The sequence below is a fragment of the Mirounga leonina genome, unplaced genomic scaffold (assembly GCF_011800145.1).
Source record: "Mirounga leonina isolate KUSES-001 unplaced genomic scaffold, KU_Mleo_1.0 Mir_366, whole genome shotgun sequence".
In the NCBI taxonomy this organism is placed as follows: domain Eukaryota; kingdom Metazoa; phylum Chordata; class Mammalia; order Carnivora; family Phocidae; genus Mirounga; species Mirounga leonina.
The window spans coordinates 7,565,297-7,593,030 of NW_023270709.1; the positions used below are offsets into that span (position 1 = coordinate 7,565,297).

A 27,734-nucleotide genomic window follows, 5' to 3' on the forward strand; every position below is an offset into this window, starting at 1 on the left:
TCCAAAAGTTTACAGTTTAAATACAATCTGTATATAATTAAGGTAGTACAAAGTGCTGCAGGGGAAGTACTGGGGAAGCGCTGTGGGGTCTCAGCATGAGCAGTCACTTCCATGGGTGGTGCCTGGGCCACACCTCAGATGGACAAAGTGAACAAGGCTGATGCCCAGGCTTTAGGAAAAAAAATTTTTTTTTTTTTAAATTACCCAGGAGATTGGTTGCAGCCTGGTAGAGAAACATTGACCTGTGGGAATTAGGGGGCTTTTTGGAGGAGGTAGTGTTCATGTTGGACTTGAGAGAATTTAGGTTTGAGCTGGGCCTTGAAAGGAATTACAGTATTTGGATGTGTGGGTGCGGTAGTAAGATGGTTACTGCAGGATGAAGGTTTACCCTTAGAAAGGGTAAAGGAGAGAGTGAGTGAGGTTTAGGGAAAGGTGATCACCGCCTATGGAACACTGAGGGAGGGCCTTTTGAGGGAGGGAGTAGGAGAATGCTTGAAGGTGAGTGCAGGAGATGCAGCTGGAAAGGCCATCAGGGTGGATACCAGCTGAGTCCTTGTAGGATCTCAGTTAATCCTTTGGAGACCCACTGGAGACCCACTGGGAAGGAAAGCTGTTAACTGCATTTCAGGACAGGGAAGCTGAGAGGTTAGATTATTGACCTGCAGTTAAGCAGCTAGGAAGCGGGGAGGGTGGGCATTGGTCCAAGATGTGATCTGTCTAGCCATGATGCTACACTGTCTCACAGACGGTCTACAGTGGAAGCTTTAGGAGTTGGAAATGTATTAATTTTTCTTGGATAATATGGGTAAATTTCAGACATATTTGAATTTTAATTTAGTTGGATATTCACTTATTTGTAAAAGTTAACTGGTTAGCTCCTAACAAATATTCAGAAAATCTCAAATGTTGATTTTTATACTAGCTTTTTAGTCTTTTAAGATAAAGTTACATTTTTTTTTCTTTTACCATGTCTTAGAAAAGACTTAAATCGAATACCTTTTTTAGGTTGTCTGTTCAAGTGTGCCACAGACATTACCTCATGAGGGATTTCTGAGACTCACCTTTCTGTAGAAGAAGCTCTTTTCAAATATACCTAAGAAAATCTGTTCTCTGAAAGTTAGAAAGCAGCTAGACAGTCTAACTTCATTGATTGGAGGCTCAGGGTTTCCCTGCTTGTGGGCAGCATAGGTAAAACTGACAATCGATTTTGTGTGGTGAAGTGTATCAAATGTCACTTCTAGAGAATTTTTTTTTTTTAACAAATTCTTTGCCTTCTAGAGGAAAGAAACCATCTTTTCCTAATACAAGCCACCACCAACGTGGGAATTATTTTCCAGTGTCATTTATGGCAGTATTCTGCTACAGATCACCTTCATTCTTTTTCCTGCTAGTTATGAGGGATAACTTGAAGGAATGATGTTTTCTTGTTTGTATGTTTTCGAATGATTTGTTAATCAACCAGCTATATGTGATGGTAATGACAGCTATTATTTATTCAAAGTGTATTTTCTCTTCCAGGAGCATTTCCAGGCAGTTTACAAACATTTCATGTCAGTAATTCTTATAAAGACAAATTTGAAGCTCTGATGGACTTCTTTGAGTGGGGAGTAGTAACTGCCATCTCTTGTTTGTCCAGATTAGTTGGTCGTTTACAGAAAACACTTAGGATCTGCACTGTTGACTCTGTTGAGAAGAAGAAAACAGCCTATGTTTTGCTGATCCCTGATGAAACACCAGGTCAGTGTCTCCTGATATACAGTACTGAGTCCTGTGATGTTGACTGTTATCTTGGAAGAACAATATATCTTTTTTTTTTTTTAAGATTTTATTTATTTGAGAGAGAGAGAACACAAGCAGGGGGAGCAGCAGAGGGAGAGGGAGAAGCAGGCTTCACTGAGCAGGGAGCCCAACGTGGGGCTTGATCCCAGGACTGAAGGATCATGACCTGAGCCGAAGGCAGACCTTAACAGACTGAGCCACCCATGTGCCCCAGGACGATATATCTTTGTAAAGGAAAATCCCACAGTTCTTTCCTGCTGTGTGTTTCTTTCCTGTGTATCTCCTTAACTACGCAAACAGAACATTTCACCTATGGTCACCAGATGTTTGGGGGTTTTTGCTGACACCAGAGCAGTTCTCTGCAACACCAACTGAGTGTCCTACAGTTCAGCTCAATTCTGACACTACCTGAAGGTAGCCTCAGATTCCATATTCCTGCAAGACTGACCCCCCTCCTCTCCTACTTCACATGCCAATTGCAACTAGTAGGTCCCCAGTTTACCCACACCTGTCCGATTAGGCTGCAAATTGGAGGTTTCTATGACCCCTCCTTAGGTTTGAGTAATTTACTGGAGAGGCTCACAAAGCTCAAGGAAACACACATACCAGTTTATTAAAGGCTATGATAAAGAATACAGATGAACAGCCAGGTGAAGAAATACCTAGGGTGAAGTCTGGGAGGGCCTTGAGTGCAGGACCTTCTATCCCTATGGAGTTCGGGTGCATCACCCTTCCTGTGTGGATGTGTTCACCCCCACCTGGAAGCTTTGCAAACCCCATACTATTGAGATTTTTTGGAAGGTTCCTCATGTAGGCATGATCAATTAGTAGCAACATTTCCAGCCCCTCTGTTCTCTAGAGAAGTGGGGATGGGGGGATAGGGCCAAAAATCCCAAGTGCCTAATCATGGCTTAGTCTTTCTGGTGACCAGCTCCCTTCAGGACCCTTACAGGAGCCAGAGTCACTTGTTTAGAACAAATGTTGCTCCTAGTGCCCTTATCACTTAGGAATTTTCAAAGGTTTTAGGATCCCTGTGTCAGGGCTGGGGTCAAAGACCACATTTTAGAACAAGAGATGCTTTTAGTATTCCTACCATTTGGAAAATTATAAGGGTTTTAGGGGACAGAAACTGGGGGCAGAGACCAATATATATATTTTCTATTATCTCACAAACTTTGATACTTGTCTTAGTGTGTTTGGTCTACTATAACAAAATACTATAAACTGCGTAGTTTATAAGCAATAGAAATTTATTTCTAACAGGTCTGGAGGCAGGGAAGTTCAAGACCAAGGTGCTGGTAAATTCAGTGGTGAAAGCTTACTGGTTCACAGATGGCTGCCTTTTTGCTGTGTTCTCACATGGAAGGCACAAGGGATCTCTCTGGGGCTTCTATTATAAGGGCACTGATTCCATTCCTTAGGAATCCTCATGACCTAATCACCCAAAGGCCCTACCTCCTTATACTATCACCTTGGTTTTTAACTTAGGATTTTAATATGAATTTTGGGGGAACATATACATACAGTCAATTGCAGTATTACGCTGGAGAATGTTATTAACAGTAGAAGCTAAACAGAACTCATGATTTCTTTGCCATTATAGTGAATACTTTTATATGATTTAATATTTCATAGCTTTCTAATTTAAAAATTTATTTGCTGAGCACAACTAAAGCAATTCAGCTTGGCAAACCTGTGTCCTGTGTATTTTGTAATTGTGAGCTTGAGTTAACTAATAATAGTTAAGAGTATAAAAGCCTGGCTTGTGTGAAATGGATTGCAGTAATATTGGCAGACAGTGATACAGAGTTAGCTTCATTTAATAAGGATTGGTTTATTGGGAGAAATATCTTTATAACGATTTCTGGAATTCTGGACTGCAGGGAAGAGTGAAAATGGAGAAATCATGAAATAGAACAAAGCTTATGAGGCATACTCTCCCTCCTTGACATTTCCATGTATGGACATTGTTACCTATTTCAAGTCTTTGAGTACTTTGAAATAAGTGCATGTGCCCAAGCTTTGATGACCTGAAGCTCTGTTAGAAATCCCATTCACACCTTGGCTTCTAGGTGCAGTGAGAGCCCCTCCAGCCTTCTGAGATCTGGTTGTGATGGTAGTTACGGGACTGCTTTCATTTGTAGAGCCCTGGTCTTCCAAGAATCGCCTATACTCCCTACTTTTTAAAGCCTCTGGGTAAACTGTCCCGGATTAATACATTTCCTAACAATAAGGTCAGTTTCACCAGAATGTTCAATCTGAGTTGGAATGCCCTTCTGTTAAAGGAGAGTCCATGGGTGCTAAGTTATACTGTTTTCTGAAAACCCTTTTCTGTGGTCTTGGCAACTATTTGAAAATAAAATGTTTAGTATAGATTAATGTGACAGTAATTTATGCTAATCTTCCTTCTCCCCAGAAAACCCCTCTGCCTCATTTTTGTTTTATTATTAAAAAATTTTTTTTTAAGTTTATTTATTTTAGTAATCTCTGCACCCAACCTGGGGCTCGAACTCACAACTCCGAGATGGAGAGTTGCATGATCTTCCAACTGAGCCAGCTAGGCACCCTTCCCCCATTCTCCCATACCACCCCCACATCATTTTTAGAATAAAGTCTAAAAAAGTTTATGTAAACTCACTAACACAGTCAATATGACCCTGAGGGGCCATTGCAAATGCTGATCCAACTGCCTGGAATATTCTTTCCAGCTTTCCTAATTTTCCTAATTTGCCTAAGTTTAAGAGATACTCAAAGACACTTTCTCAAACTTTAAGCACATTTTCCTCTTTTAAGCCCTCTTAATGTTGTGAGTGTATTTTTTAACTGAGAGTGACTGCAGTTGCAAGTAACAGAAAACCCAAGTCAGATAGATTTGAACCAAGATAATGGCTTTATTGTTTCATGGATCTTGAAAGTTCGGAAGTCAGATGGGCTTTAGGATTGGTTTATTTGAGTGATGTTGTCAAAGACCTGCTTTTGTCCTTTTTTCCACTCTGTCTTATACAATGTCAACTTGATCCTCAGGCTGGCATTCTTTCTTGGTTGTGGAAGGACACCAGCAATTCTGGGGCACTTGTTTCCACAATGTCAGAAGAGAGAGCTTCTGGATCAGGAGTGCCCTACAGTTCTCTCTGTTCACCTCTTTGGCCCTAATTGAGTTGTGTGCTCATCCATCTCTAACCAATAACTGTGGTTAGGGCATAGGATTACAGTTAGTTTAGGTTTGGGCCACCCGCCTAAATCCTAGAGGCAAGAACGGGGGCAGCTGCCCCCAAGGTATACAGGCTGTGAAAGCTGGGGATGGGTAGGTAGGCATGTGGGGGTACCTACAGTGAAATTGAAGTAGTTACCAAGAGAACAGGGACTGATTTTTGGTAAAAGGCAACAAAGTTCATTACAGCAGTCTTGCCAGAGTTCTATATCTCTTTTTGTGTGTTTATTTGATTAATATTTTTCTCTGTTATCAGGTTGTATATTCCGTGAGGACAGGGACCATGTCTGTTTTTTATTACAATTGTTTCCTCAACATTTTGTGTCTAGCTTTGCATATGCTTGATGATTAATAAAACAGTTGAATGAATGAATCAATTGCATAAGCTCTAAATAACTTACCTGTAAAAATTATTGGGTGACTTCAGATAGTGTTAGTTATCTATGCAACAGCCATGCTTCTTCTTGGCCAACAGAACAATAATTTTGTTTGAGTGGCCCTGTGCCTAGTTCCTGGAAATGAATCATAATGGTCTAATGTAGTCATGGTGATTCCATTCCCTTTTGGCCAGATTCTTGGTTTTCCAGCCTTTCTTATAGCCAGAGGTAGCCACAAGACACAGATCTGGTTAATGAGACGAGGATGTTGGCTGGAAGTTATCTGGAAAAGATTTTGCTTCCCTTTAAAAGATAGGTATTCACAAAGGAGAGTTTGATTATGCTATCTCTTTCCTGCTTGGGTTGCTAATGTGAGGACTAATTCTTGAAGCTTAGCAGCCATCTTGCAACCATGAAGAAAAAAGCCTGTGAGAAAGAACAAGAGAATACAAGAGATTCCAACTTACCGCCTTGACTTTTCTGAGCTGTTGAATGAACCCTGTAACTGGGTACCTACAGACTTCATGATGAGTAGACACTAAGTGTGTTTCTTATTAACTATTTGGGCTTTCTTACAGCTTAACGCATCTTGATATAGTAGTGCCGAAAATAGAGTTTCATTGTTTCAGCCTTGACAAAACTTTTTATTTGGAATTTATTGCATTTGTTAATTTAAGGTAATTTCTCTGCTATTTGTGAAGCTCTGGGAATTTTTCATGTAGTTTTTTTTATATAAATCTGTTATGGGCATATACAGGCTAAGCTTTTTTTTTTCTTTTTCTTTTTTCACCTCAGGAATTTTGTACATCAGGGTCCCTCTCTGGAATAATCTATCTCCTCCCATACTCTTCTTTTGACCAGTGACTGCATAGATTACATGTTCCATCTTCAGCAAGCGGTTCCCTGGCCACAGTTTAAATTTATACCATCTTGATTTTTATTATTCTTTCTTGAAGCATCTTATTCTTTACCTTAACTTTTTATAATATAAAATTATGTTGCTCTGTAATTCTCAGACACTGGTTTAATGTTGATTCCTCCCATTAGAAGTCAATTCCATGAGGGCAGGGACTATGTCTGTTTTGTTTTGTCTCTGTAGGCAATGTGCATAGTAAGTGCTCAGTAAACATTTGTCACATGACTTGGTGGAAGAAAAGAAGACTGAAATCCTTAAATTTCCACATCTTTCAGCTTCCTGCCCCATAACCACCAACAATTTTTGGTAATGTGAGATGTTCAGCTACAGCACAGGTTCTGTTTACATTTGTTTAGAGGATGTTGTTCCTCGTTGGTCAGAGTTTCCTTTTAGATTTTATAAGGTGAGTAGTGTAGTCACTTAGTGTACTAACTGAGCAAGTTTCTTGTCAGTTTCTTTAGAAGAGTAATACCTATTTTGGACACTTTTTCTTTTCTTTTTTTTTTTTTAAAGATTTTATTTATTTTATTTTTGAGAGAGAGAGAATGAGAGAGAACACATCAGAGGGGATAGGGTCAGAGGGCAAAGCAGACTCCCTGCCGAGCAGGGAGCCCGATGCGGGACTCGATCCCAGGACTCCAGGATCATGACCTGAGCCGAAGGCAGTCGCTTAACCAACTGAGCCACCCAGGCGCCCTTGGACACTTTTTCTTGTCTTAGGATTTATTCTCCCTGAATTTTGCATTATCTTAAAACAGACTTTATTGGCACTATTTTTCTAATTTGACTTGAAGAGCCTCTGGTAGCGAATGTTTTTATTTTATGTTTTAGAACACCCTGGAAGCATGGAAATGATTCTCATTTTAGCAGGTTATTGTGCTTGGTTACTAGTCATTTAGAATCTCTGTATCTTCTTTCTAAAAGTGTAAATTCAGGAGAGGCCATGTGAATTATTGACACAAGGTATTGACTTACAGTGGAGATGCTTTTAAATAAAATTTTTGCGTTTCAGCAGGCTATAATTCTAGACTGTTGGTAATAGTTTTATTGTTTCTAGGGAGAGTGACTGTGAACTTTTAAAATTATTGGAAACACTATGTATGTGAGTGATAGTAAGGGAGAAAACTTGACTAGAATTTTGTTGATTTGGTTACATTTCACAGCTATCACAAAGCTCTTCCATATCATTTTAGGTCAGTCACTTAATTTAACATTTGGGTGATCATATAAATCCATTTCCTAAATCAGGACACTGTTGAGATCGATGAAAGTAGGTGCTGTTAATAGTGATGCTGGGACAAGAAGCATAAAGCTGAACTGCCTTGGGGAAACCCTATTTGGTACAGTAGTCTATGATGACTATGATGACGATGTTAACCTGCACACCCTGGTGTCTTAATACCTTCCAAAATAAGGGAGGCCTTCCTTCTCCTGACAAGGCCGTAAGATTGTTTGTTTGCAAAGAGATAGGAATTGCCAGAACCAAGATTCTGAAACTCATCAAAGCCTTCATTTCCCTTTTATTCCCTGCAGGATCCCTGCATCCTCCCTGCCCTCTACTCAGAGGTGGGATTCTTCCATTGTCTGGATTGTCCTGGATCCCCAATTTGCTGTGCTTTCATCAGCAATAGGAGATTGTGGGTAGGGGTTTGGTGCAATGAGAGTTTTTTCTACTTTAGGGTTGAGTCTGTGCGTGACTAGTGGGCTATACTAAGGTGTGGAAATAAGGGAAGTGTTTGACTTCTTTTACTGTTTCACTTAATAGGACAAACTGTGGGTTCATGGTTATATTTAATCATAGTCTTATTTTATGTTGTTTGGACTTCTAGAAGAAAGCTCCTAAATATTAATAGGAACATAAAAAAGCAATCAGGCGGGGCGCCTGGGTGGCTCAGTTGTTAAGCATCTGCCTTTGGCTCAGGTCATGATCCCAGAGTTCTGGGATTGAACCCAGCATCGGGCTCCCTGCTCCACGGGAAGCCTGCTTCTCCCTTTCCCACTCCCCCTGCTTGTGTTCCCTCTCTTACTGTGTCTCTCTCTGTCAAATAGATAAATAAAATCTTAAAAAAAAAAAAAAAGCAATCAGGCATTTCAGAACAGGAGATTTGTGTACCCTTTTGGGGTTGTTTTCCCTGTTGCAGCTCTGCAGCCTGTCCTTTGGAAGGGGCCATAGCCCAGTTGTACCTGGGTTAAGACAGTCCTAGTCTGTTAACTCCGTCTGTCTGGGACTGAGAAGGAAGAAAGATCAAATGCCAGTGTGATGTGGTCTGGGGCCTCATGGCACAGATTTTCCTGAGGGTCACAGACCATACTTAACAGTTCTCTTCCTCTCCAGCCATTTTCCACTCCATTTTTAGGGCCCACAAAAGACATCTGACATAATTTTCTTACTTGGTTCTCCTACCGATTGAATGAACTAGACATTGTTACCCCAATTTTACCCAAACCTCTGAGGCTTAGAGAACTTAAAATAAGTGGCCCCACTTCACATGACAGATTTGATATTTGAACTGTTTGTTTCCAAAATGTTTGTATTTTCCGGATTGTATCATGCCATATTGATTCGGTGCTATAAGAGCAGCCTTGAGAAACTAGCAAATAATTTACATAGATTCTTATTTTCTGTTATTAGCATCCTCTACAGTGTTTTATTTACCTCTGTGTGAGCTCTTATTTTCAAGCTCTAGTTGCCTCAGGGTTGGGTTATTTGGCTTTCTGTTTGGTTCTGTTTGGTTCTGTGCTTGAAAAGTACGATTAGTGTATAAATGCTTAAATAAATATGATTAGAGTGATTGATCATTACTTTGCATACAAAATGTATTCAGTGAGTATTGCTACTTGATCAGTAATTTGAGAGAATTTGTGCTTTGGTTTTGTATTTTGCTAGAATCTCTCTGAACCTGTTTTTTCAACTGCAATATCAGTTTTTTTTTTTCTTCCTAGAAATGCTGTATTGCAGGTTCTGCAATTTTAGGATGAGGAATATGAATTTTAAAAGATTCATGGTCCTGTCAGGTAACTCAGAGCAGTGGTTTCCAGCCCACGTGCTAGACAAACTGTGGGAGCCACAGAAAGAAAAGGCTTATGAATCCCTATGTTTCTAATGTGCTTGTCCTCTCATTTTTCAAACACATGCACATAGTATAATGATTGGAAAAATATGCAGTGATAAAAAGCTGTGATTTATTAATGCTTTAAAGTAATTTTAATTTATATGGTGGACGTTAAAAGTGTATGTTGCTGAGAAAGTAGATCTTGAAAGGTCTCATCACAAGAAAAAGTTCTTTTGTAATTGTGTATGAAGATGGATGTTAACTAACTAGACTTAGTATCATGATCGTTTTGCAATATTGAATCATTATGTTGTACGTAAAACTAATATAATGTTATATGTCAATTATACCTCAATAAAAAAAATCGAAGTACTATATCCCAGGCTGTTGTTATCATTAAAGAAATTAATACATACAAAGCATTTAAAATGGTGCTGGATTCATAGAAAATGCTGTAGAAGATTAGCTGTTGTTATTGATTTTTGGGTGGAGAGCCTGGCGTGATTAGGCACTCTGAAGTATAGATTTTCCTTAGGAACTAACCATCCTTTATCATTGGGTAGCCATTCATTCATTAAGCATCAATCTTAAAAAAAGTATATGTCTGATCTTGTGGAAATTCGATGATTTTTCAAAGTTAAAATTTATTCTTAGACTGAAATAGGTTGGGAACCCCTGGTCAGGTTGTAGTAATGCCAGAATGTGTCTGCAGTGTTAACCATTATGTTTCTGTCTCTTGCATGGCTGCAGAGCACATTCCCAAGCCTGCATGTGGCAGGAGCATGTCCTCTCATCACTCAGCAGACATTTCATTGTCCTAAGTCAGGCCAGCCTGGGCTTCCGCTCCTCCCTGTAAATAGAAGCAATCGGTCAGTTCCACCTATTTTACCTCTAATTGCCCTCTAATTTTGTCTATGTGCTGGACAATATATTATTAGCAGATAGATGTGAAAATAAATTATTAGATTGTACTTTGCATAGCATTCAATAAATATTTGCCAGTAGACTGGTCAGTGATTCAATGGAGTTTTCTACTAGGGCTGTAGTTTCATGATTTACTCCTGTCCCTTGGTTTTCTTACTTCTTTTCCCTCAATATTGGGTTTCTTAACTGCTGCAGGATGCTTGTGTTTGAAGCTAAGTATGTGAATTTTAAGATGTGGATGGCTCAGTTCTGAGGGCTCAGGCTTCTCCCTCCACCCTGCTGGTTCCTGGTTCTTGGCTCATCAGCTCCAATGGGCACTGAAGGGACTAACTACTCTTGGAGTACTTATTGGGCTAGCTTTTTTTTTTTTTTTTTTTTAAAGATTTTATTTATTTACTTGAGAGAGAGAGAATGAGAGAGAGAGAACACATGAGAGGGGATAGGGTCAGAGGACGAAGCAGACTCCCCGCCGAGCAGGGAGCCCGATGCGGGACTCGATCCCGGGACTCCAGGATCATGACTTGAGCCGAAGGCAGTCGCTTAACCAACTGAGCCACCCAGGCGCCCTGGGCTAGCTTTTTTTTAAAAAAGATCTTTTATTTATTTGACAGAGAGAGAGGACAGTGAGACAGGGAACACAAGCAGGGGGAGTGGGAGAAGGAGAAGCAGACTCCCTGTGGAGCTGGGAGCCTGACATGGGGTTCGATCCCAGGACCCTGGGATCATGACCTGAGCCGAAGGCAGAGCCACCCAGGCACCGCTGGGCGGGCTGTTTTATGGGTTACCTTATCTAGTACTCATCACAATCCTATAGAACGAGGAAACATAAATAGTAAGTGGCCCGGCTGAGATTCACAGTTAAACACATTTTATTGACTGAACTACCCCCAGACTCTCAGTTTTAAGTGTTTCTCTAACTCTGCTGTTCCTACCTTCTAGCTTATTCCCTTCGCTACCAGGGCTGCACAATTCTTTATTCCCACCAGGACTTGGAATCTACTGGACTTTCCACTTTTTTATTGTGCCGCATCTGTCTCATATCCTTACTTCTTCCCACCTTATCCAGCCCAGACTTCTTGTTCACTGCTTAATATCATCTGATTGTTCTGCTCAGACTAGTCTGGTTCTTAGTCCTAACGATTTCCCTATTCTGCTTTGTTAGTATGCTTTCATTAGTGGGAATTGACTAACAGTATAGGGAAGAAAGGTGAGCATCTGTACACCTGGCTTCCCACTGGGTATTTTTGCCTGTGATTCAGTGATCCTGCATCTGTAACCAGTATGTAGAACTAGCATGACCGTTGGGATGTAGGTCAAACACATTCCTTCTCCCGCACCCATACTTCTTTAAGATTGTGTTCAGTGGCCATGAGAGATGATGGACTCTGAAAAACAAACTGAGGGCTGTAGAGGGGAGGGGGGGCTGGGAAGATGGGTTAGCCTGGTGATGGGTATTGAGGAGGGCACATTCTGCATGGAGCACTGGGTGTTATGCACAAACAATGAATCATGGAACACTACATCAAAAACTAATGATGTAATGTGTGGTGATTAACATAACAAAAAAATTAAAAAAAAAAAGATTGTGTTTAGTGGGCTCATCATCCTGTGCTTCTGAATGAAAAGTTACTTCTTCCCTCACCCATTCTTTCTGCAAAGAGCCCCGTGATGGGAAAAGGCGGTGCTGTGTGTATGGCTTTTTCCTCCTGCTCTACGTATCCTTTTCTCCCGATCTGGTAATTTCACCAGGCTATTACTGTTGCTCATTGCATTGTAATTTTTCCTGGAGCATGGTCGGCTCTTGATTTGCAGATTCAAATATGTCTTAATTCTAGGAGAGAGCTTTTTCGGTGACATCTTTAGATATTTTTCTGTTTGTTTTGTTGTTGTTGTCTTGTTGGTCAAGAGCACCAGTAATGTGAAGTAGATCTTTTGTCTTATGTATCTACCATTTTCTTTCTAGTCATTTTTGTATTTTTATTCATTTATGTTTCCTTTTGTAAGGCTTCTCAGACCTGGGAGTTTTTATTTGTGTTTATTTAACATCTTGTTACCTCTAATATGACACTCACTTTGTAGGCATTTCATTTTTCTCTCCCTATTTCTTGAGCTGTACCAACTCACTTTTTATCTTCCGTTGTTTTATAACCTTTTTTTTTATCTTTTGTGTATCTTCTTTGACCCTCCCCAAGACCACTTTTTATCTTTTTATTTTTTTAAGTTTATTTGTAATTCCTTTGAATTTGGGAAACAATTTGGTCTGAACTCTTTGTTTCTTAGAGCAATTTCTCTTTGGTGAACATTTTTTTTTGCTTTATATTTTTAATTTTGTTTTCATTCAGTAGTTTCTATGGATAGTTTCTGGTTTGTTTCTTTTCTGATAATTACTCATCCCTGGTTCAAGACAGCGTCTCTCTGCCAAAGAACAGCCGCTCTGCGGCTTCAGTTCAGGGTTGGCTATTTCCTTGTCTGAGGGCACTTCAGTTTTGGATGTTCTGGACAGTGTGCTTTGTGTTAAAGTCTCTGTATTTTGTAATGTGGTGACTGCTGGTTTGTTCGTTTCCCTTCATCTTAACCCTCCCTCACCATGGCAGTGACTCAAGGTAGGTTCTTGACATTAAAGGTGGTGTGTGTCTTACTGTTCCTTCTCCTTCAGCTCCATTTCCCACTGCATTCCAGGGTCATGTTTATAACACATACATATGTCATTCTACTGCTCCACTAATAATACTGGCCTAATTTTCCTATAGGATAAAGATCAGGACTCTTAGCTCCTCAGAATGTGGCCTGGAACTCCCTTTCTCTTATTCATTACTACTTCCTCCTTTGGTCCCCACAACTCCTCATCCTGAGCTACCAGCTCTTTCAGGATCTTCATACTCTTATGCCTCTGGTCCTATGCACTTGTGGTCTCTCCACTGTGTAGAAATTTGCCATCAAGATCACTGGTGTGCTGGTCGATGTTTAATAAACAATGTTTATGGGAGGAGTGCCTGTAATTGTGTTTGGCTGTGGTCGGTACATTTATACCCCATTTCAGGCCACTGTCAAAAAGCCACCAAATGCAGAATTGAGAAGAGATGTGCCTAGTCTCTGCTGATGTTAGCTGTCAACCCCTGAAAATTCACTCTTTGTGAAATCTTTTCTGCTTTTCCTCCATGTAGAGTTAGTCACGTCTTCCACTGCCCTCCAATGACCATTTAGTCTTAAGTTCTGGCTGGGAACTTATATATCTCTCACTCTAGCTTTCTTGTAGTCTGTGAGCTCCTCGAGGGGTATGACCATTTCTTAGTTACAGTGCCAGATATTCAGTAAGCCTTTAAATAGCCAATAGTCAGTGTATCAGTGATATTGGCTGTAATGTTTCAGATGGGAGCACGTGGATGGATCTTCGTAGACCTATTGTCTCTAATGAAAAAAATAAGTCGATGATGTTTGTGTGTTATTTTCTTTTTTTTTTTTTTAAAGATTTTATTTATTTATTTGAGAGAGAGAGAATGAGAGACAGAGAGCATGAGAGGGAGGAGGGTCAGAGGGAGAAGCAGACTCCCTGCTGAGCAGGGAGCCCGATGCAGGACTCGATCCCGGGACTCCAGGATCATGACCTGAGCCGAAGGCAGTCGCTTAACCAACTGAGCCACCCAGGCGCCCTGTGTGTTATTTTCTTATATACCTTTATTTCTCATGCTTTTTATTTTAGTCATGATAATAATTGTACAAAATGGCCTATTAGTTGCTGGATTTAACAGGTGTATAAATCAAGTGGAAAACTGGATGAGATTTTTTTTCCTGTTAACTACAATTATTTATAAATTGATGTTTGTATGTTATTTTCTTATATACCTCCTTTTCTCATAATTCTTATTTTGGTCATGATAATAATTATACAAAACTGTCTAGACGTTGCTAGATTTAGTAGGTCTATAAATCAAGCGGAAATCTGGTTGAGTTTTTTTTTCCTGTCAATCAATTACAGTTGTTTGTAAATTGATTATATATCTCAGCTTTCCTGTCAGTTAGCTGTAAAAGTGTTTGATCCAGATTTCCTGTATCAGTCTCCTAATTTAGCACGATTTGCTGCTTAGTAATCAATCATTGAGTCCCCTTTGCGACCTGGTCAATTACAGTTCATAATACATGAAAGAGTAAGAAATAAGCCTATGCTATGATCATTCTTATTGTTTTTCCTCAATGTATTTCCATTGGTTTTAAGGTTTAGACATTGGGAATATTGCATAGGACATGAAGTCAGTATTCAGCAAAAATACTCTGTGTCTTTCCCTCTTCTTCTCTGTCTAGTTTCCCCATCCCCCAGAGGGAACCACTATCCAAAAGATACCTTTCTAGTGTTTTTTGATTGGCTTGTCTGTGAATTTTTGCTCTCAGGGTTTGAGAGTTGTCTGATTCATGAAGAGGAAATATTTCAGAGGCATAATTTATCAGAAACTTAATGACCAGAGATCAAAACATAGGTAGGGCAAGGGAAATAAAACCTGATTTACTGAACATCCACTTTGTGCTAAGCCCTTTACCTACATTTGCATTTGCACTTTGAGTTTTTATGAGAACTCTGACTCTGAGGGCACTATTCCCATCTAATAGATAAATAAATTAAAGCTTACAGAGTGTGTGATTTACTGCAGCATTGAAGCTAAAATTTGAACCTAAAGCCACAGGGGTCTGTTTGTTCTAGGATTTGGATTTCTTCTTTGCCCCTCAGCTAGTATTCTGTTCTTCTCTGGGAGTAGCACTGAAGCAGTTGAACTGTTCTTTGCTCTGACATTCAGATCCATCAATTCTGTCTTTTTTATAATTGGGCATCACTGACAATTTTGTGTAACAAGTAAGCTATGATCCTTCTCCACAAGTTGGCCATGAGAGATCTTTGTTACTGGCTTCAGTAACATATTCAGAAAATATGGAGGTTGTACTATGGCTGTGAAACTTTGGGAAATAATGTATTGAATGTGTCTTGTGTGTGAAGAGATGAGCTACAGGATGTCTGTCTTTATTGCCCAAGGCCCACTTGGATTGTTCAGCGGTTGATATAGCTCTCATTTTCGAATACCTGCTGTACTCCTTGTTTTACATGTAATTCATAGTAATCTTGGTAGATTCCCGATGAGATGGAGTGAGTTCCAGTTAACATCTCGGAAAATAGGCTGAAAGAATCTCCTCAATGGGCCAGGGCTATACAGCTAGTTAACGGTGGACTGGGAATTTGAACTCTTGCCCACCTCTGAGTAAGCTCAAGCTCTCTCCTCTCACATGAGCTGCCTCCCCCTCATCCTTCTTTCTAGGAGAGAGACCAGGATTTGAGTCATCTAAGCAAGCTCAGGGGTCAGATCTGTCTTTATCTGAACTTGTCCCCCTTTAGTTGTTCCCAGATCATATTACCTGACAGATGGATAACCTCTTGGTTTCATTAACCCACTGGTTCTCTGGCCTCATATTACACATCTGAGAACCTTTACAAACTACCAGTATTCTCTTCCACTCACATCAAATCCATCATAAACCCTAGGCATGGGGCCCAGTAGTAACATATTTAAAAAGTGTCAGGGGCTTCTAATGTACCACCAGGATGGAGGACCACTTCATCAGGCACAAGTCAGACAGCTGTGTGAAAGAGCAGGTGGTACCCATCCATGTTTATTGCCCCCATGGAGGTGTGGCATTGCCATTTTTTACCAGCGCTGCGGTGGGGAAGCCCTGAATTTAGTGGGATGATGTAAATACATCCTCACATCCCAGTGCTCACATGACTGGGCTAGGTGTGTTCAAAGTTTCCTTTGGTAAGCCCCCTTTACAAGAGGGAGAACCTAGTTTTAAGGGAAAATAAATCTTGTACTTGGAGTTTTCCTCCCTTAAGCAGATTTAAGAATTGATCCTGTCCATAATCTTAAAATACATGACAGTTAGCATTACATCAGGACTTCTTGCTGCCCTATTTAACCAGTCTTCTTGTGATATATGTGCCTTATTCTTTAAAACCCCAACAGCAAATCAATAAAGCAAAATCTAGTTTTGCATATACAAAGGCCCGAATTTATATCTTATCATCCTGTCGTTGAACTGGTCTTAGCAAAACTTTCTGTAAAAGATGTGAAAGATGTGAAGATAATTTCAGGAGTCTTCTGAAAGTGGCCAGTATTGCTTCTTACTTTTTGGCAAAATAGTTTTATTAAATGCCATTTTGATTGATCTCAGCAATTAATTAAAAATGAAATTTTCATATGAAGAGATATTTGTTAATAAAAGTGATTTTATGGGGAAATGTAGGTAATTTTAAAAATGATTATCTTAAAGTGCTTATAGTCTTCTCAGAGCTATATGCTAGTTGAAGTTAAGATGACACAAATCGTCTTCTGGAACCTAAAGCAAGAAAAAAAAAAAAAGGAAATATGTAGGTTGGATGCTAGGTATTTCATGCAATCCAAGGCTGAGTTAAACAACCCTTGACAATTTGAGAACCTGTTTGAGAACTGTTGGCCTTAGCAGCTGTGGGGTTTGTGAACTCTCAGTCTGGAGCAGTGGCCCTTGGTCTTGGCTGCACATTACAGTCCCCAGGGGCTTGTGAAACTATTAATGTCAGGGCTCCTCCCACAGCAATCAAATAAAAATCTCATGATGGTGCCTTGACACAGATCTTTCTTAGCAGCTTTCTAGGTAACTCAGTCAAGATTGAGAACCACTGGCCCTTAGTGCTGCCACCGATACGAGTGACTGATGAAGACACAGTCATTGCCCATCACCGATTTTGGGATTTTGTGAGGCTGGCCTTCTGAAACGTTGGAGGGCAAAGACTTTTTCTTATTCTGTTTCCTAGCACCTCTTCTAAGGACACAGTAAATATTTGTAAATTAGCTTTATTTCTTTTAAGGTATTCCAGATTTCAAGTTGTTCCCTGGATAAAACTGATTATTTCCCCCAGATAAGCACAGCCCTGTGTGCGCAAATACTAAAATGAAGACACCTCCCCCTCCCCCCCCACACACCAAAAAAACAAAATAAAACAAAACACCCAAAAACAAAACTAGGAGATTTTAGATTTAAAGCAAGGAGGTCATGAAGGCCTAGTGTAGTGGGAGTGACTGGCTGGTGGAGCAGGAGGTATTCCTTGCTTCCTGATCAAGAAATGTCTGTCTGTCCAGAAACTCCCCATGGCTTTGGGAGAACCCTGAAGGATCTCTGTCTCTTTCTGTCTCTAAAACAGGCAGCACAGGAACAAATACATGTTAGATTTTCAAATAAAATCTGTGCTTCTCAAATGCATGCTCAGTATACTGAATCAACCTTAGAATACCGTGAGTAATGAGAAAGCATTTATCCTCTTGTGATGGTTAAGCCTAGTAGGTACAGAAGCTACTCTGTAATTAACTTCACCTTTTTGTTATTCATTGATCAAATGGTGGCTGCAAAGCAGGGTAAATACGCAGGTAGTGGATTTAGTTTAATGTTACGCAAAGCTTTTTGCATTTGTAGACAAGAGCTGGCTAACGATATTTTCTTTAGATTAATTGGTATCTGTCACATGTAGATATTTGACTTTTTTTGAAAGACCTAAACCAAAACATTAAATAAAGTTGTAGTTAGAATTGCAAAATGGTTTGTTTTTAAAACAAGCCGAATTGACCCAGGAGGTTTTAGAATGACTGTACTTTTCAGTTACATTTCCCTTGTCTCTTAAAAATTATTTATTTATCTATGAAGTGTAATTGATATACAGTGTTATATTTCACATATACAGTCTAATGATTTAATAATTCATCAGTGCTCATCAGTTACATTTTTGAGAAGGAAATAGTTACCAATTCCAAATGGGTGGTTATAGATAATTTTTTTTTTTTAAGCTACAACAAAAATCTTTTCTTTACCAGAAAGTTACAAACTGGAAAGCAAAAAAAAATGTGATAAAACTTGTTAAATTTAAGGAATTCTGATTTCCAAATGCCTTATACATTTGTACTTAAAGTCAGATTATTTTCCAAATAATCTCTGTAGAGTATAAAAGGTGCTAAACTTTGTTGTTATGTAGTAGCTCGATATCAGAAATACCATGTTTAGAAGTGAATATATTTAAGATATGAAAGATATGCATGGACTTTTTTACTGAATCTCTATGTATTGCAATTTATTCATAATATGGAAGAACACTGGTGTTTTTTCCTTGCTTAGCATTATTTCAATATTTCTTTCAGTAAAATCCCAGCATCACATTGTCAGTTTTTACCCCTAGACCCTCATTTAAAGGAATATCCTTGTGCCCAGCCCATTGTGGATATCTCCATGTAATAAACGAGGTGAGTTTTGAACAGAGTAGGTACTTGTGGGCTGGTATCTTGTATCCTGCTTGTTTGGAATAGAACCCTAATCTTTTTTTTAGATTTTATTTATTTGACAGAGAGAGAGGGAACACAAGCAGGGGGAGTGGGAGAGGGGAGAAGCAGGCTTGCCGCTGAGCAGGGAGCCTGATGCGGGGCTCAATCCCAGGACCCTGGGATCATGCCCCGAGCCGAAGGCAGACCCAACAACTGAGCCACCCAGGTACCCCTAGAACCCTAATCTTTTAAAAGTTATTTTTTCCTTAAAGTTATTCTTTATCTGTAATTAATATAAATTATAATTTAAAGTAAAGCCGCCATCTGCTGACATTTTCCAACTCTTATAGTATGATCCTGAAGTGGGTGAAGTACTGAACATAGCGCTGGAGGGTCAAATGTTTAGCCGCGCTCTGCCCCAGCTGTGTGATCTGTGATCAGGTTACCTTTTCCTACTTAACTCTCTTCAGTCCAAAATGGAACTAAGATCATCTGTTCTCTCCCTACCTCTAGGGACATTTGGTAGAGTTTAGGAATGTATTCTCATTATTTTGTGCCAAAAACAGTATTTGTGCCCCTCTTTGTGCAGTTCACATGTTGAAATCCTAACTCCCAATGTGATGGTATTTGGAGGTGGGGCCTTTGGGAGGTGATTGCGTCATGAGGGTGGAGCCCTCATGATTGGGATTAGTGCCCAATAAAAGGGTCCCCAGAGAGTTCTGCCCCTTCTATGGTGTGAAGACACAGTGGAAAGACTGCTGTCTGAACCAGGAAGTGGGCTCTCATGTGGTTCCAAACCTGCAGCACCTTGACCTGGGACTTCCTAGCCTCTGGAACTGTGGGGAATAAATGTTTGTTGTTCGTAAGCCACCAGGTCTATGGTATTTTGTTATAGTAGCTCCAATTAAGAACATTCTGCTTCGGTTTTCCATAAAAAAAGAGGGTGTGCAGGGAAGGTTGGTATCACTGCCCAAAGAACTCGGTGAACTAGGTCTGGCAGGAGCGCAGGTTTTAGTTTTTTGTTTGTTTTTTTTTGTTCCTTTTTTTTGTATAAATTCACATGGCACTGTAACATTTGAAGCTTATGCTTTCTTCAAAATATAGTAAAATGAAGTGTTTTTACAAGGTCTTTTACTAAAAATGATAGTGGCGTACTTTATTTGAAAGAAGCTTAATTTTAATTACTGAAAAGTGGGCAGAAATGTCGTTCTGCAATGGATGTTTTGACATGTGTGGATTTAAAATATGTTCCTTAGCCTGATCTTCTATAACTATTCAACCTCACTGGGTTTTTCAGTTTAGTTGGCATTGGGCTTTTCTTCATTAAGGCTAAAAAATCAAAACCTGATGTCAGAAGCATAATTTCCATATTTGACTCTTAATTAATTTGGTATGAGAATGCAGCCCTTTTTTTTTTTTTTTTTAATGCCAAGCATTTCAGTTCTTTCTAGCATTAGAGGTTCTATTTTTCTCTCTGAAAGAAATGGGCCGGGAAGGAAATTGCCCTGACAGTTTGGCTCCCATTACGTACGGAGGAAGATAGATGGTGCCTTCCAGCCACCCGTAGGAGGCCTTGCGTGCACCAGAGGACAGTGGCTTCTGTGCCGGTTCACGGCCCTCCTGCCTCAGCTAAGCTCAGAGATCTTGGGTGCGTCCTATGGGCACTTCATGTAGCTCCTTGAAAGGGAATTTGGGCCATAACAAAAGCAGCCTGAGACCTGCTAGTAGAGAGCCACTTGGGTTGAAAAGGTGATGAAGAAGACTGTGAAGACAGTCGGATGACAAAGTGTGTGTAAATGGGTGAGTGTGGTGCCAGGCAGAGGTGTCCCAGGCACCTCAGCTCCAGAGGTCCCGAGGGCTTCACTGGTCGGAGTTCCCCTCAGTCTGTCCTTTGACAGCTGGGGTGTTTGCAGTGCCCCACCTGAGAGCTGTTAGTGGGACAGTGACAGTGCTGCGCTGCCCACTGCACGGCACCAGCTGCATCTCCTGGGAAGAGGGTCGTCCCCCAGGTAGCTCTCAGACCAGCCGCTGGGTGTTGCTGCTCCAGGTCCACGTGGGTTGTGTGTCCTTGGCAGGAATAATGACCTCCTACCCTCAAGTGGAAGGGCTGCACTTGTAAGACAGTATCTTGATCACGCATGTGAATAGTGGCCTGGAAGAACACAGCTAGTTAAAATTCACCATAATTCAGAAACCTCGTTTAAGCCCGCTCTTCCTCTGCTCAGACGTAACAAAATTAATTGATCTTTCCTTTCCTGCCCACTCAGAAGTTGGTGCTTCAAGAAATGAAATGACCAAAAGGCAGGTGAGTTAGAGGGAGAAGGAGAACTGCCTAGGATAATACATGGACCGTTGTCTAACTTCCCCCATTGGAATAGATTTGGGTGTCAGTTAAATGCTTTGCTTGATGTTTCGCGTTTAATGAGACCGCTGCAAAAGGCACTGAAATCAGTTTCTAGCCCATGCTAAGCCCATCCCACCTGGACACTTTGGTTCTTCAGTTCCCTCTATTCGGAAACGGTTTCTCTCTTTCTGAATGGCTTATCTTTCTAATCTTGGGTTAAACATTACTTCCTCAGACAGGACTTCCCTGGCTGCTCTTCTTTATCTAAAAATAAGGTCTCTCCTCCTCTGTTTTTTAGGTTTCTATTTATCTCCTACTTAAATGATTAGTTTCACTTGCCGCCATACCTGATAACCAGCCCAGTGCCAGTCCCATAGTAGGAGCTCAGCAGCAAACATGTTGAATGAATGAATGAGTGAAAATGCTGTGATTGCTTCAGAAAAAGGCACTTATTATCTAGAGCTCTGTTCAGTAGACTTTCTGTGATGATGGGAGTGTTTTATATCTGCACTGTGGAGTATCGCGGTCGCGGCCACCACCCGCCTCTGGCTCTCTCGAACACTTGAAATGTGGCTACTGCAACTGAGGAAGTAACTTTTTAACTTAATTAATTTGAATATAAGTAGCCACATGTGATTGTGGCTACTGTATTAGCACAGATCTAGAGGATGTGCCTTTATCAGCCTTCAGTATTTATTTACTTATTTTTAAGAATTTTATTTATTAGAAAGGGAGAGAGAGAGAGAGAATGTGAGCGCATGCACACGCATGCGCTGAGCAGGGAGTCTGGTGGCAGGGCTGATCCCAGGATGCTAGGATCATGACCTGAGCCTAAGGCACTCTCTTAACCTACTGAGCCACCTACGCACCCCTAGCCTTCGACATTTAAAAATATTAATATTTAATGCTGTCCCATTAAACAGGTAGTTTCTGAAGCTGAAAAGGCCTTCTGAAGGCAGTATCATGTGCACAGTTCATTTTACAAAACATAATGGGTGTGTTTTATGGTTTACTTGGGATGTAGAGGAAGATCTTATGTCCTTAGTGAGGTTCTGTGATTTAATATTAACATTACATTTTCTTCTACGTATTTTTTTTATTATTTTAATTGCATTATATCAATTGGCTGTAGCTTTCCTGGGCTTTAGTTTGAGGGAGGACTCATCAGGGAATCAGGGTTTTTTGCATTCAAGCCTGCTGTAGGTTTCTGTGCCAGGCTATCTATTGTCAGCAGCTGTTTACACAACAGCTGCTTTATCTGTCTTGGAGGTTAAAGCTTTTCGAGTGAAGAGTAGGATTAAAAAGAAGAAGAATTAGCAGATTAAATTTAAGTGATACATTAGTACTTTCCAAATGAAGGTAGGATTAGAAAAATAATTATCAGGATAAACTTCACGATTAATATATTTAAAGCATCCGATTTAAACTCCTGATCAGTAAACTGCTGATGTTTTATTTATATTGTCTTTTTTGACGTACAATATTAGTTTCAGGTGTGTAGCATAGTGATTCAACATTATATGCATTATGAATTGATCACCACAATAAATCTAGCTACCATCTGTCACCAAAGTTGTTACATATTATTAACTACATTACCCATGGTGTACATTGTATCCTCGTGCCTTATTTATTTTATAAATGGAAGTTTGTATCTTTTAATTCCCTACCCCTACTTTGCCTATTCCCCCACCCATGTCCCCTGTGGCAACCACCACATTGTTCTCTCTGTTTCAATGGGTCTGTTTAGTTTTGTTCTTTAGTTTTGTTTTCTAGATTCCATGTGTTAAGTTACATCAAGTTACATCGTATTTGTCTTTCTTTGTCTGACTTATTGCACTTAGCATAATACTCTTTCGGTTCATCCATGTTGTCACAAATGGCAAGATTTCATTCTTTTATATGGCTAATATTTCAAACTACAGCTTTATCCATTTATCTATCAATGGACCTAATCCATTCACGATTGACAGACACTTGCTTCCATAACTTGATTATTGTAAATAATGCTGCGTGAACATAGGGGTGCATATATCTTTTCGAATTAGTGTTTTTTTTTCCAAATTAGTGTTTTCATTTTCTTTGGGTAAATACCCAGAAGTGGAATTGCTGGATTGTATTGTAGTTATACTTTTAATTTTTTGAGGATCCTCCATACTGTTTTCCATAGTGACTGTACCATTTTGCTTTCCCACCAGTAGTGCATAGGGATATTATTCTCCACATCCTCATCAATACTTGTTATTTCTTATCTTTTTGATAATTGCCATCCTAAGGGATGTAAAGTGATTTTTCACTGTGGCTTTGATTTGCATTTCCCTGACAATTAGTGATATTAAGCATCTTTTCATGTGTGTTGGCCATCAGTATGTCTTTGGAGGAATGTCTATTCAGGCTCTCTTTTTTTTAGTTGGATTTTTTTTTTTTTTTTGATACTGAGTTGTGTAAGTTCTTTGTAAATTTTAGATACTAATCCCTCATCAGAATATCATTTGCAAGTATCTTCTCCTATTCAGTAGGTTGCTTTTTCATTTTGTTGATGGTTTCCTTTACTATCCCAAAGCTTTTTGCTGTGATGTGGTCCAGCAATTTATTTTTGTTTGTGTTGTCCTTGACTGAGGAGACAGATCCAGAAAGTATTGATCAGACTGATGTTCAAAAGCTTACTGCCTATGTTTTCTTCTAGACGTTTTATGGTTTCTGGTCTTATGTTTAAGTCTTTAATCCATTTTGAGTTTATTTTTTGTGAGGCGTGTTAGAAAGTGGTCCAATATCATTCTTTTGCATGTAGCTGACCTGTTTTCCCATCACCATTTATTGATGAGATTGTTATTTCCCTATTGTATGTTCTTGCTTCCTTTGTCATAGATTAATTAGACCATATGGGTTTATTTCTGGACTCTGTTCTGTTGGTCTGTGTGTCAAAACCATACTGTTTTGATTATTAGAGTCTTGTAGTACAGTTCAGAATCAAGGAGTGTGATACCTCTGGCTTTACTCCTCTTTCCCAAGATTGCTTTGGTTTGGGGGGTCTTTTGTAGTTTCATATAAATTTTAGGATTCTTTGTTCTAGTTCAGTGAAAAGTGCTGTTGGCAGTTTGATAAGGATTGCATTGAATCTGTAGATTGCTTTGGGTTATATGGACATTTTAACAACATTAATTCTTCCAATTCATGAGCATGGTATACCTTTCCATTTATTTGTGTCTTCTTCAATTTCTTTCATCAGTGTTTTATAGTTTTCGTAGTTCAGGTCTTTCACCTACTTGTTTAAGTTTATTTTTAGGCTTTGAAATTCTTTTTGATACAATTGTAAATGGGATTTTAAAAAAATTTCTCTTTCTGATAGTTCATTATTAGTGTATAGAAATGTAAAAGATTTTTGTATATTAATTTTGTATTCTACAACTTTAGTAAATTCATTTATTCTAATTGTTATTTGGTGGAGTCTTTAGGGATTTTTGTATATAGTGTCATGTTGTCTACAAATAGTGACAGTTCAATTTTTCTTTTCCAATTTGGATGGCTTTTATATCTTCTTTTTGTCTGACTGCTGTGGCTAGGACTTCCAATACTATATTGAATGAAAGTGATGAGAGTGGGCATTCTTGTTTTGTTCTTGACCTTAGAAGAAAAGTTTTAAGCTTTCACTATTGAGTATGATGTTAGCTATGGGTTTGTCATATATGGTCTTTATTATGTTGAGGTATGTTCCCTCTCTACTCACTTTGTTGATTTTTTTTCATAAATGGATGTTGAATTTTATCATATGCTTTTTCTGCATCTGCTGAGATGATCATATGATTTTATTTTTTTTAATGTGGTATATCATGTTGATTGATTTGTAGGTATTGAAGCTTTTTTTGCACCCCTGGAATAAATCCCACTTGATTGTGGTGTGTGATTCTTTTAATGTATTGTTGAATTTGGTTTACTAATATTTTTTGGAGGATTTTTTTTTTTAAAGATTTTATTTATTTGAGAGAGAGAGAATGAAAGAGAGACAGAGAAAGCATGAGGCAGGGAGGGTCAGAGGGAGAAGCAGATTCCCTGCCAAGCAGGGAGCCCAATGTGGGACTCGATCCTGGGACTCCAGGATCATGACCTGGGCCAAAGGCAGTCACTTAACCAACTGAGCCACCCAGGCGCCCCTTTTTGGAGAATTTTTATGGCAGTGTCCATCAAGGATATTGGTCTGTAATTTTCTTTTTTTGTGGTGTCTTTGCCTGGTTTTCATATGAGGATAATGATGGCCTCTTCTATAGAATGAGTTTGGGTGTTCCTTCTTCAATTTTTTGTAATAGTTTGAGAAGGATAGATATTAACTCTTCTTTAAATGTTTGGTAGAATTCACCTGTGAAGCTATCTGGTCCTGGACTTTTATTTGTTGGGAATGTTTTGATTAGTGATTGAATTTCATTACTAGTAATTTGTTCAGATTTTCTTTTTCTTCTTGATTCAGTCTTGGAAGACTCTGTGTTTCTAGTAATTTATCCATTTATTCTAGGTTGTCCTATTTGTTAGTATATAATTGTTTTTGTTTTAGTTTTGTTTTTTGAGAGAGAGAGAGAGAGTGTGCACACACATGCATGAGTCGGGGGAAAAGGGGCATAGGGAGAGGGAGAGAGAGCATCTGAAGCAGTTTCCTCACCCAGCATGGAGCCAAAGCAGGGCTCAATTTCATGACCCTGAAATTATGACCTGTGCTGAAATCAAGAGTCCGACGCTTAGCTGAATGAGCCCCCCAGGCGCCCCTAGCATATAGTTGTTTGTCGTAGTCTCTTACGATTCTTTGTATTTTTTTGGTATCGGTTGTAACTTCTTTTTCATTTCATTTCCTTTTTTATTATTTTTTAAATTTTTTAAAGATTTTTTTAAAAAGATTGTATTTATTCATTTGATGGGGTTGGGGGAGAGCACAAGCAGGGGGAACAGCAGGCAGAGGGAGAGGGAGAAGCAGGCTCCCTGCTGAGCAGGAAGCCCAATGCGATGCTGGATCCCAGGACCCTGGGATCATGACCTGAGCTGAAGGCAGGAACCTAACTGACTGAGACACCCAGGCACCCCTCTTTCATTTCTGATTGTATCGATTTGGGCCCTCTATTTTTCTTGATGATTCTTCCAAGGCTTATCAGTTTTATTTTTTCAAATAACCAGCTCTTAGATTCATTGATTTTTTCTATTGTTTTAATATTTTTTTAAGTTTCTGGTTCATTTGTTTCCACTCTGATCTCTGTTATTTCTTTTCTTCTGCTAACTTTGGGCTTTGTTTGTTTTTTTTTTTTTCTAGTTCCTTTAAGTGTAAAATTAGATTGTTCACTTGAGATTTTTTTTTTCTTGAGGTGGGCCTGTATTGCTATAAACTTTCCTTTTAGTATTGCTTTGGCTGCATGCCATAGACTTTGGACTATTGTGTTTCCATTTTCATATGTCTTAAGGTATTTTTTGACTTCCTGTTTGAATTCTTCATTGACCCTTTGGTTTTTTAGTATCATGTTGCTCACCCACTATGTGTTTTTTCCAGTTTTCTTCTTGTAATTGTCTTTTAGTTTCATATCATTGTGATCTGAAAAGATCTTGATATGATTTCAATTTTCTTAAATTTATTGTTTTGTGCCCTAACATATGATCTGTCCTGGAGAATGTCTCATGTACGCTTGAAAAAACTGTGTATTCTGTGTATATCTATTAAGTGCATCTGGTCTCACTGTCGTATAAGGCCACTGTTGTTAGTGATTTTTATGACTGAATGATCTATCTACTGATGGAAGTGGGTTGTTAGAGTCCCCTAATATTATTGTATTACTGTCAACTTCTCTCTTAATGTCTATTACTTTCTCTTATGGTCAACTTCTCTCATTATGCTTTATGTATTTAGGTGTACCTATGTTGAATGCATAGATATTTACAAATATTTTTATCTTCTTGTTGGATTGATTCCTTTATCATTATGGAATGGCCATCTTTATCTCTTATCGCAGTCTTTGTTTTAAAGTTTCTTTTGTGTGATTTGTTACTACCCCAGATTTCTTTTCATTTCTGTTTGCATGGGATATCTTTTCACTTCCCATCACTTTGAGGTGGGTGTGTCTCTGAAGTGAGTCTCTTGTAGGCAGCGTATAAGTGGGTCTTGCTTTCTTATCCATTTTGTCACACTTTATCTTCTGATTGGTGCACTTAGTCCATTTACATTTAAAATAATTATTTCTTCTCTTGCTCTTTTCCCTTGTCATTTGGTGACTTTCCTTAGTGTTCTCTTTATATTTATATTCCTTTCTCATTATAGATTTGGTTTGTGTTTACCATGGAGTTTTACATAACATTCTACATATATAGCACTCTATTTTAAGTTGATAGTTACTTAAGTTCAAGTGTGTTCTTTTTTTAAAAATTTTTTATTGTTATGTTAATCACCATACATTACATCATTAGTTTTTGATGTAGTGTTCCATGATTCATTGTTTGTGGGATAACACCCAGTGCTCCATGCAGAACGTGCCCCCTTTAATACCCATCACCAGGCTAACCCATTCTCCCAACCCCCTCCCCTCTAGAACCCTCAGTTTGTTTTTCAGAGTCCATCGTCTCTCATGGTTCGTCTACCCCTCCGATTTCCCCCCCTTCATACTTCCCCTCCTGCTAGCTTCTTTTTTTTTTTTCTTAACATATAATGTATTATTTGTTTCAGAGGTACAGATCTGTGATTCAACAGTCTTGCACAATTCACAGCACTCACCATAGCACATACCCTCCCCAGTGTCTATCACCCAGCCATCCCATCCCTCCCACCCCACCCCCCACTCCAGCAA

General features: G+C 39.3%; 1 protein-coding gene across 8 annotated transcripts in view; it reads left to right on the forward strand.

The window, feature by feature from the left end:
- The window catches only part of FARS2 (phenylalanyl-tRNA synthetase 2, mitochondrial), a 616,343-nt gene that overhangs the window by 3,311 nt on the left and 585,298 nt on the right, over nucleotides 1-27,734 (forward strand). For 3 of the 8 annotated variants that reach the window (XM_035030777.1, XM_035030779.1, XM_035030778.1), the window contains exon 2: nucleotides 1,637-1,737. The exons of 1 other annotated variant lie outside the window; for it this stretch is intronic. Coding sequence is in view for 4 of the 7 variants with exons in the window: in XM_035030773.1 (XP_034886664.1) it covers nucleotides 1,587-1,737 (151 nt within the window). In the remaining 3 variants the exon portion in view is untranslated. Of the gene's footprint in view, nucleotides 1-1,004; nucleotides 1,738-27,734 lie in introns of those variants that run through there. 4 more of the 8 variants (XM_035030771.1, XM_035030775.1, XM_035030773.1 and 1 more) reach the window with 3 other exon arrangements.